The sequence below is a fragment of the Paroedura picta genome, chromosome 2 (genome assembly GCF_049243985.1).
Source record: "Paroedura picta isolate Pp20150507F chromosome 2, Ppicta_v3.0, whole genome shotgun sequence".
In the NCBI taxonomy this organism is placed as follows: domain Eukaryota; kingdom Metazoa; phylum Chordata; class Lepidosauria; order Squamata; family Gekkonidae; genus Paroedura; species Paroedura picta.
Window position 1 is genome coordinate 20,521,408 of NC_135370.1, and position 10,495 is coordinate 20,531,902.

The 10,495-nt window shown below is 48.5% G+C and overlaps 1 protein-coding gene across 1 annotated transcript; it reads right to left on the minus strand.

The window, feature by feature from the left end:
• Window positions 1-384: 384 nt before the first annotated feature.
• On the minus strand, window positions 385-9,003 carry LOC143829082 (m-AAA protease-interacting protein 1, mitochondrial-like). Its single transcript, XM_077319387.1, has 5 exons — window positions 8,601-9,003; window positions 7,174-7,245; window positions 3,679-3,805; window positions 2,086-2,236; window positions 385-623 (listed from the first exon to the last, which is right to left on the minus strand). The coding sequence occupies exons 1-5, from the start codon at window positions 8,955-8,957 to the stop codon at window positions 545-547; spliced, it is 786 nt and encodes a 261-aa protein (XP_077175502.1). The 5' UTR covers window positions 8,958-9,003; the 3' UTR covers window positions 385-544.
• Between the last annotated feature and the right edge of the window lie 1,492 nt (window positions 9,004-10,495).

Sequence of the window (10,495 nt, forward strand, 5' to 3'; positions counted from 1 at the left end):
GGAGACCCGATCGCTAGAGGACTGGATAATTAAACTATTGGATTTTTCAAAAATGGCAAGACTCACAGCATTGTTTAAGGGAAGGGACTTAGAAAATGATAAAAATCAATGGAGATCATTTTGGAATTATATTGGGAAAACATATATTAATTTGGATTGGGAATCCTCAGTTGAAATTTAAACAGGAGGTTCAGAATTTGTGTAGTTGTATTTGTCTCAGTGTGCGAAAATTATACAGTATGTTGTATAAAGTGTTACTGGAAGTTTAAATTTGTTATATTGAAAGACTACAAGATTTGTTAACTTGGAAATGTATTATCGATAAAGTTATCAATAAAGTGTAAAAAAAATTAAAAAATAAATGTGCTTGGTGTTACTCCTAAGTCTGGTGGGAAACATTTTATTATTATTATATGCATCACTGCAGTATAATAATGTATTTGGAAAAGTACAAAATTAGCCCCCGACTCTATTACTCCCATCTTGAGATGATCGATATGCCCGAATATCGATAATTGTCCATGAAACAGCGTGTTTGGCAAATTTATTCTAAAAGCTTCGGATGTTCTATCCGTGTAATCAGCCAGTCCGGTTTCACACCCTGGGTAAATTCTCTTCGGAACCTTAAAAAAACAATAACAAAAAAATATAAGTGGAGGCTGTAAGATTATCTTAAAACCGCCCGCGGACTAAATAATTCGGCAAGGGCAGAGTAGGAGGAGTTAGGGCGGGCTCAGTCCGTGATGAGGAAGGGTGCCGATTGGCCCCTTCCTCCGGACTGGCAATCGGAGGGCCCAATCAGCAGGCGCAAAGTGCCTGCTGATTGGGCCCTCTGATTGCTCACCCGCTGGCCACGGAGCACCCACCAGCCGTGCTGCGTGCGACTGCCGGGGGCTCCCTGGCCTAGCACCCGCTGTATTTTTAGTACAGCGGGCTTGATTACTAGTTTTAAATATTGTTACATGAGCTATGAGTACTACTGCAAATGGAGTGAATGTTGAAGGCACACACAAAATATCAGATCATTAGTTAAAAGCAAAGCAGCTAAACACATGTAGGAGCTGGTTTGGAATAATTTGGAATCACATAAAACCACTTATATCAAAAGTAAAGGCACTGCAAGATTTCAAGCACTCAAAAAGCTATTTATCTGAATACTCTATTAGCAGATACCACCTTGGCATTAGCACCTGCGCTCTACTTGGTGTAGCAGTTAGGAGCAGTGGCTTCTAACCTGGCGAGCTAGGTTTGATTCCCCACTCCTCCACAGGCAGCCAGCTGGGTGACCACGGAATATACAGTTCTCTTAGAGCTGTTCTCACATAGCAGTTTCTGTCAGAGCTCTCTCAGTCCCACATACCTCCCAGAGCGTCTGTTGTGGGGAGAGGAAGGGAAGGCAATTGGAAGCCGCTTTGAGATTCCTTCGGGTAGGGGGAAATGGGGCATAAACCAACTCCTCTTCTTAAAAAGCTAGGTCCTAGATTCTACCATACCACCAGAATTCAGGAACACCTTACAGATTCACAACATTTGTGGCAGGGGATGAGATTTTTTGAGTCACTGCTCAAGAAAGCTTATCCCCTGCCAGAAATTGTGTTAGTCTTTTAAAGCAGTGGTCCCCAACCTTTATATCACCGGGGACCGGTCAATGCTTGACAATTTGACTGTGGCCCGGGGGGAGGTAGTCTTTTGCTGAGGGATGTCGCTGCCGCCTGAGCCCCTGCTCCACTTACTTTCCCACCGGCGCCCCTGACTTCCCGCTGCCCGCTGGGGGGCGCTGCCAGCAGCAGCTGCACAGTGCCATGCCGAGGGGGAGCCCCAGCCATGGCGGCCACTGGAGAGCACCAAAGGTGAGCTGGCAGCAGAGTGGCATGGCAGCTCCCGAGACAGCAGCCGGGGAGGAGGATGAGGAGGAGCCACGGCCCGGTACCGACTGATCCACGGACCGGTACTGGTCCCAAGACCGGGGGTTGGGGACCACTGTTTTAAAGTGCTGCTGGACCCTCACTCTTTTCTGCTGCTACAGACAGACTAACCCAGCAACCCATCTTGATTGTCCATGCAGAATGCTAGAGACAGGCTTACTCATAGTTCGCTGTTAAGAGGCGTTTAGTTTCCTTGGTCGTTTCATCGCCAAAAACCACCCGGAAGACTTTGGTTCCATCTGGAGATTCATCCGGAAGGTCAGTGCTGGTCAGGTACCAGAAACGCATCAGGATGCTAACAAACTTTCTTCCTGTTTGCAAGATGGAGGAGAAATTGGAGACACAGCAGGAAAGGGATTTCTGCAGCTTGACATTATAGACTGGGCAGAGTGAAAAGAACAGTACATAGTTTTGAAAAAGAAATGACACTGCATTGTCTGCTCCGTAAAGTAACCACCCACATTTTGCTGCTTGTAAAAAGAAAAAAAGAAAGCCAGGTGTTCTTGACAAGTTTTCACATCACACAATGGGCTCTGAAACTTCATTTTCAGTGTTGCTTTCTGCCACGCAGATATTATTGTTTTTATTGTTGTTATTATTTATTTCCCACCACTCTCCGCAAAGCCGACTCGTGGCGGGTTACAAGATAAAAATAGAAGAATATAGAAGTCCCCTAAAAACCCCACTAAAACACAATGGTTAACAAAATACAGAACCAGCAACAAATGTGGCAGCAAACCAACCTACCACCTCCCCCACTGGGGACTAGAGGAGAACTGGCCACCACTGCTAGAATATGGTGGAATACCTTCCTTCCTTGGAGGGGGGGGGGCACAGATCTTTTCTTCACACTAGCCTCAACCATAGACCTGGTGGAAGAGCTCCATCTTGCAGGACCAGCGAAAAGCTGAAAGCCTTTCGCCACACTGGGGCCACACTGGTGTGAAGGCTGAATGGCGATAATTCTTTGCTTCAAATGATTGTGTAGCTTCAGAAAGCCACGCTGCCAAAACCTGAGCTCTACTGCCAAGCCACGGTCTCTCCCCAAATGAGTGTCAAAATGACTGGGATCCTATTAGGAATTACATCTAAAACCCATCTCTGCCATAGGCTGTTTTTATCACTTCAGAAAATATACTGAGGCTTTATTTAGGGCTGATGGAAATGCTAGGCAGGGTAGGCATGGGAAGCAGAGGCCCATGAGTGGCTGTTAACCACAAAAGGTGGGAAGAGGCTGCAATTGGTCCTTCTGAGGCCTGGCTCTCACTCTACTGGGGGGATGCTCCCTGGTGAGAGCCAATCAGAGACACATGTCATTGGAAGGATCATGCATATTTTATGTGTATAGAAGATAGATGATGACGATGATATACTAGCTAGGTTAGGAAGCACAAACAGGATTCCAAGACACACCGAATGCCCCTATGTAACAGCATTTGAACTGGAAAAGATGCAAGGGGAATATTCTGCAACAGCTGCTAAGAGACTTAGGGGGAGAGGCCATGGCTCATGGATTAATGGCAGAGAATTAATGGCAGAGAATCAGGTTTGCATGCCGAAAGTCCCAGGTTTTATGCCTGGTGTCTCCAATTAAAAGGAGCAGGCCGTAGGTGGTATGAATGACCACAGCCTTGGAGTACTGTTGATGGACAGTGTTAGATCAGATAATATTGACCTTGAGAGATCAACAGCCTGGCCCATTACAAGGCAGCTTATTTCCTGCTTGTACAAATGCTTCAAAAGGGATGCATACCACTATCGTCATAATAAATGCCAATGTCCCCTGCGGTTGTATACATTATTTCATCCATGTCAGCAGCCAGGGCGCTTCTGTGGTCCTCCGACAGCAAAGATAGCTTCTCTTTCAGCACCTGAAGCAACTGACACAGAAGGAGAGCTGTTAATGCTGAGCCCACAGGACACGGAAGCCTTGAAACCAATCCGCACCCTCAGCTCCTGCTGCTTTTCATAATCAGTGCTTGTGGGAAAACAGAACAAAGAAACACCGGCAAGTGCAATCAGATTCAGAAACCCCAGCCTTCACTTTTGGTAGAACCCTCATTATGAATCTTCAAGTCATGAATATTCATGAAGATTTCACAGAGTGCATGATTCATGGGGGAACTGTGCTGGTCTACAGTGGAGCAGCCCTGCAGAACCCTTAGAGACCAACACAGTGGGCCGTTCCGCATTCGTCCAAAATAGCACAATGGTTACTAATTGAAATCGCTACAGTTCTGCCGTTATGCACAACGTCGTTGACAATCTGCAACACTCCTGAAACCGATCCACAAAAAGCACTTTGTTGTAGCGCTTTCAGGGAGATCCCAAAAAGTGGATTCACCCCCCGGAAAGCGCTACACTCCTGCAACCAATCTGCAACACTAGCAGGAAAGTTCTGTGCGTTACCATTGTTGCGGTTTCTGCAAAGTCCCTCCCCCTGGCTCTCTCCTCTGATCATCCGGCGAAGTGATCGCCATTTTTTTTTCTCCGAGCGAACGGAGATCAACACACCGGCGAGCCTTCGTTTACCCAGCGAGGCTTCCCTGGCTGCAGCCCCTCTGTTTAAAGTCACCAAGCACAAGCCCGTTTGCTGGTTTATTTTCACTTTATTTTCACTTTATTTTTCACACTGTTTTCGGCCAAAAATCGCACTCGTGGGAGGGGGTTCACTCGGGGGGAGCGTGGCAACGATGAAACGGCAGCTCAAACATTACCTGCTAGCTGGATGGGTCTCTCAAACGAATCAACGCATATTCGTTGCAACTGGTGTGTGTGTGTGTGTTTTTTTAAACCTTCCTTAAAGGGAAAGGGGCTGTTTGGGAGCATGATAACGGCCACCCATTGGCTGCTTGACGGCCAGGGGCAGGACACAGCTCAGCAATAGCGCTTCCTTTCTAGCGATTTTTGCCGAGACCGGAACCCTGTGGGAAACAACAGAAACGCAACTGGATTCCACTACAAAGGCAGGTATGCGTTACGCCGAATTCCACTATTTAAAATGGCGATTTTTCGTTCAGCAAACAATTTGCTACATGGATCCCGGTGCGGAATGGCCCAGTTTTTGGAGTATGAGCTTTAGAAGAAGAAGAAGAGTTGGTTCTCTTCTGCCAGGTTTATGGTTGAGGCTGGCGCCTTAATGGTAGATCGGACACCCCCTCCCCCCATGATCACTCTGGCGGCAATTCATTTACTCCTCCCCTTGGAATATAGATTGGGTTGTGTAGTGTCGCTGCCACTTGGATTGGTTTGGGTCATGTTGGATTGGCTTGGGTTTTAGGCGGGATTTTATTGTATTAGGGGGGTTTTACGGGGATTTTATTGAATGTGACCCGCCACGAGCCTCATGGGAGTGGCAGGCTATAAGTCCAATAAATAAGTAAGTAAGTAAATAAATAAAATAGGTTCTTATATGCTGCTTTTTCTCTTCCCAAAGGAGTCTCAAAGTGGCTTACAGTCGCCTTCCCTTTCCTCTCCCCACAACAGACACCCTGGGAGGTGGGTGAGGCTGAGAGAGCCCTGATATTACTGCTCAGTCAGAACAGTTTTCTCAGTGCTGTGGCGAGCCCAAGGCCACCCAGCTGTCTGCATGTGGGGGAGTGCAGAATTGAACCCGGCTCGCCAGATTAGAAGTCCGCACTCCTAACCACGACACCAAACTGGCTCTTTAGGATAGGCATGCCTTGAAAATCTTCTTGTTCTCTAAGGTGCTACTGGACTCGAACCTAGACAATCACAGTGTGTGTATCTGTACATTTACCGTATGTTATGCATAGGAGCTAGCAAGGTTTTCTCGGAATCCAACTGGAGGCAGAGAGAGATGGAACACAGAACAGGCCAGCTCATAAAAATGGTGATACAGGATTTCGTTGAGAATGGTTGGGACAAGCCTATCTGGAACTTCTAAGCCTTGATGGGACCCCTTCTTGAAAGAGTGACAGCTGGCTGACCTTATTCAGTGATAAAGCGAGAGCACTCTGTGTGTTCTTACTTCATGTGCTCCCCCCCACTTTATTCCCCAATGGGGACCCAAAGCAGCTTACATTGTTCTCCTCTTCTCCACTATATCCTCACAACAGCCCTGTAAAGTAGGTCAGGCTGAGGACATGTGACTGTCCTGCAATAACTCAAGCTTTCATGGCAGAACAAGGATTCAAATCTGGGCCCTTTCAGATGCTAGCCTGGCAGTCACCACAGTGCACTGGCTCAACAGACATTTCTTTGTGATATGTCCCAGCTGCTCAGCCTGGCCACTAAAAAGAGCTCTTTGGATGAAGCCGGGAAAAGTCAAACTTAGGCCTGGTCTAAACATGAAGCAGAATGAGGCAGCAGAGTCGACTGAACCCCTTCAGGCTGCAGGGATGGAATAATACCTTCCAAAGATTCCCAACCTTAATAGCTAGCACAGTGTGTGAAAAACTCTGCTATCGCTCACACTGGTTTCCTTGTTTTTATTTTTTACACGAGGAACATTTTAAAACAGACAACTCTCCTTCAGACACATCTGAAATTACAGTAACTCTCCCTCCCCATCATTCAGTGGCATGTGTAGACCAGGTCTGTGTCTGTCTTCTACAGCGGGGGTCATCAACCCCCGGTCCGCGGCCCGGTGCCAGGCCGCGAGAGCCTCAACAGCAGGCTGCAGCTCCCTCTCCCCGCCCTCCCCGCAGCAAGCAGCTTGCGGCCCAGCAAGCTTCTTGCTGCGGGGGGGGGGGGGGAAGCTCGACCGCCGGCATGCGTTTGCATCACCACCATGCACAGATGTGCATGCACAGCAGGTCCACGCATGCACAAAACTGCTGCGCTTGCGTGCTTGCACCACCGCCATGCGCAAATGTGCATGCGCTGCAGGTCCGCGTATGCACGTTTGTGCAAGGCCCCGGGTCGCCCTCTCCCCCCACCCCTTGGCAACGGGCCGCAACCTTAAAAAGGTTGCGGACCGCTGTTCTACAACAATGGTCAAGCAGAGGTGGTATCCAAGCTGGGAGAAGAATGGATGGAGATCTAGATAACAGCGGCTGCACTGGTAGGAGAAGGAAGAATCCATTTTCCCACTCTCTTTATCAATTCAGTCCTGGCAGTGCAGGAAAACCTGATCACCCAGAGATATGTAGCAGAGGAGAGGAAATATTGCACATACTGTATCCTAAGCAGCTCCCTGCCCTTTAATAGGCTTAAGAATCACAGAAGTAGATTCAAAAACAGGGGTTGTTTTCACTTCAGCAGTGAGCAATAAGCTTTTTTTTACCTCTTTAGATATCAGCTCCTCCAGCAACTCATATTTACACTCGGAAATCAACTTCGAAACAAGAGCAAAGGCCTGGAAGACAAGATGGAAGGGGGGGAGAGAATCCAATTGTTTGCTTTTTCAGGAACACAGAGGAAGTCCATGTTGCTGACAGAATATTTCCAACTCTAAGCACATTTAAACAGTATAATTTTATTTGCCACTAACAGTGCTTGTTTTCCATTTACGTTTTGTAGATCTGCGGGCAGGGCTTATATTTACAACCTGAACAGTTTTCGGTGCTTTATCATGCCCTCCGTATTAAGCCTCTGTTCCGCATGAATATTTGACCATGCAGATCCCAAGCACAGACATTTTCATGGTCAAACGGCATAACCTTCCTCTCCTTTTCACCAGTGGTGGAAAAAACAGGTTGGACCCAACCCTTTGGACTTCTACTGAGAACTGCTGAGAGACGCTACGATAAAATCATTACTGATTACAGCTCACCTCCAGACTAGAGAGATCAGCTCCCTGGGAGAAAAAGGATGCTTTGGAGGGTGGACTCCTTGGCATTCTATCCTACTGAAGTTCCTGTCCTCCACCAGGCTCCATCCCCAAATCTCTAGGAGTCTCTCAAATCTGGGACTGGGAAACCCCTCTACCCACTCACTGATGTACAGAGAGGACCTAGCAACCCTATTCAACATCCACTCTTAAATTCAATGTATTGAATGTGCATACCCTACTGAATTCCCTCCTTTCCCCAAACTCTGACCTTCTTAGGCTCCAGCCCCAAATTCTACGAGGCATCTCTATAGACTGCCCTACTAGCACAGAGTCCACCTTACAAAGCAGCCATTCATCGTCTGGAGATAATATATTGACACGTTATTCTAAATAAAAAAAAAACACTACCCATACCAACATCAACATTTTTGTAACACCGACCACCCAGCCACATTCAACATGTTTTCATGCAAGTACAATTGTCAAATGACCGTCTATCAATATTCAACAGGTTTGCACACGAGTACAATTGACAAATGACCATGTATCCCTATTCAGCATGTTTGCATCTATAACTATAATAATAATTTTATTTGTCTAGCCTGACCTTCCTGGCTTACCCAGGGCCGGTAAAGTACAAAATAATCTGCAGCCAGGCTGACTCTGCATAGACGGCCATTGATACAAACATTTTGCCATTGACAGTTAGCATTTTTTAAAATTCAGAGCAACATCTGAACACATTGCTGGCCTCTTCTTATACAAGGTGAATTTCTGTTCATCGGCGCGTGCATCCTTATCGAGGTAAGGACCAGGAGGTCGGCCACCCTAGCCTCCAACAAGGCCCCCCCCCCACCTACCCCCACAGACGCCTTCATTTTCTCCACACAACCACCCCGCAAGGTAGGCGGGCCCGAGGAGCGGAGCCCCAGCCTCACCTGCTTGGCGCCCTGCGTGAACTCGCTGGGGCTGAACTCCTGGTCGAAGTAGGCGCGGATGAGGAAGAAGTAGAGGCGGGTGCGGAGCCACATCAGCGGGTTGGGGACGCCCACCACCACCACGCTGCGCTTCTGCTGCTGCTGCCGCCGCCGCCCCCCGGTGCCGTCGCTGCTGTAGGGCCGCGCGGCGGGCACGGGCAATGGCGGGCGGAGGGAGCCGAGGGGCAAAGGCCCGAGCCGGCCGCACTGGGCCGGCAGGAGAAGGAAGCGGCGGGGGTGGGCCGCGGCCGGACCCCGGCGGCAGCAGAGCCCCGCGGACAACGCCAAGCTCGCCCGCCGCCTCACCCCGGCCGCCATTCCCCGCGACGCCCGCGCGGCCCGCCCGCGAAAGGAGCCCGGCCGGGAACAGAAGCGCCGCGCCCAGCGTTCCGCCCGCCCCTCTCGCCCCCCGCACCGGCAAACGAGGAGGAGGAGGGAGAGGAAGGGGAACGCCTAGCCTGAAAAAAGGACAGATTCAAATGAGTAGCCCTGTTGGTCTGAAGTAGTGCAATAAAATCAGAGTCCAGGAGCAGCTTTAAGATCAGCAAAGGTTTATTCAGGGCGTGAGCTTTCGAGTGCAAGCACTCTTCCTCAGACTCCCTACGTTCCACTGTCATGTAGGGAGTTCCTTGTCTGCACTCGAAAGCTCACTCCCTGAATAAATCTTTGTTGGTCTTAGAGGTGCTCCTGGACTCTGATTGTATTTTAAAAAGGACAGTAAAGCTGCGTCGGTCTGAAGCGCGCAAGAGAGGCCTGGTCGAACCAAAATAGAAAAAAAATGGACGGATTGGCTATCAAAAAAGCCATCTGTTTTTGTTTATAATAGTTTCAATTGATTGAAAATATATGACTTCAATCATTAATATTCAATCCGGAACCCGTTTTGGTTTGATTTATGCTTTCATGCGTCCGTCTGAAGCAGCAGAACAAGTTTTGGGTCCAGCAGGGGCACCTGCTAGGCCGCCCAAGTTTTATTCAAGAGGATGATGATGAGGCTTGCGAGGAGAGGAAGGAAGGGCGCATTTGGTCAAGACAAGTCAAGCAGCCACCAGCCAGAAGCCCCCATAAGCTGCACGAATAGAAAATGGTACCAACAGTGCAGACAGACCAAACTGCTGCTTATTGCCGTTGACTACTTACTGTTGGAGGTAGAAATGGAGGTAGTGACAGATTTTATTTTCCTGGGCTCCAAGATCACTGCAGAGGGGGACTGCAGCAAAGAAATGAAAAGACGCTTGCTCCTGGGGAGGAAAGCTATGACTAATCTAGACAGCGTCCTAAAAAGCAGAGACATCACCCTACCAATGAAAGTGCGTCTAGTCAAGGCTATGGTCTTCCCAGTTGCAATGTATGGCTGCGAAAGTTGGACCATAAGGAAGGCTGAGCGTCAAAGAATTGAGGCTTTTGAATTCTGGTGCTGGAGAAGATTCTTGCGAGTCCCTTGGACTGCAAGGCGAACAAACCGGTCAGTCCTAGAGGAGATCAGCCCTGACTGCTCCTTAGAAGGCCAGATCCTGAAGATGAAACTCAAACACTTTGGCCACCTCATGAGAAGGAAGGACTCCCTGGAGAAGAGCCTAATGCTGGGAGCGATTGAGGGCAAAAGAAGAAGGGGGCAACAGAGAATGAGGTCACTGAAGCAGTCGGTGCAAACTTAAATGGACTCCGGGGAATGGTAGAGGACAGGAAGGCCTGGAGAATCATTGTCCACGGGGTCGCGATGGGCCAGACACGACTTCGCACCAAACAACAACAACAACAATAACTTACTGTTGCTATTTTACACCGCTTGACACAAGTTTTTCACTGTTAAATATTTTTAATATATATTGGAATGTTCATTGTACTGTATGGCG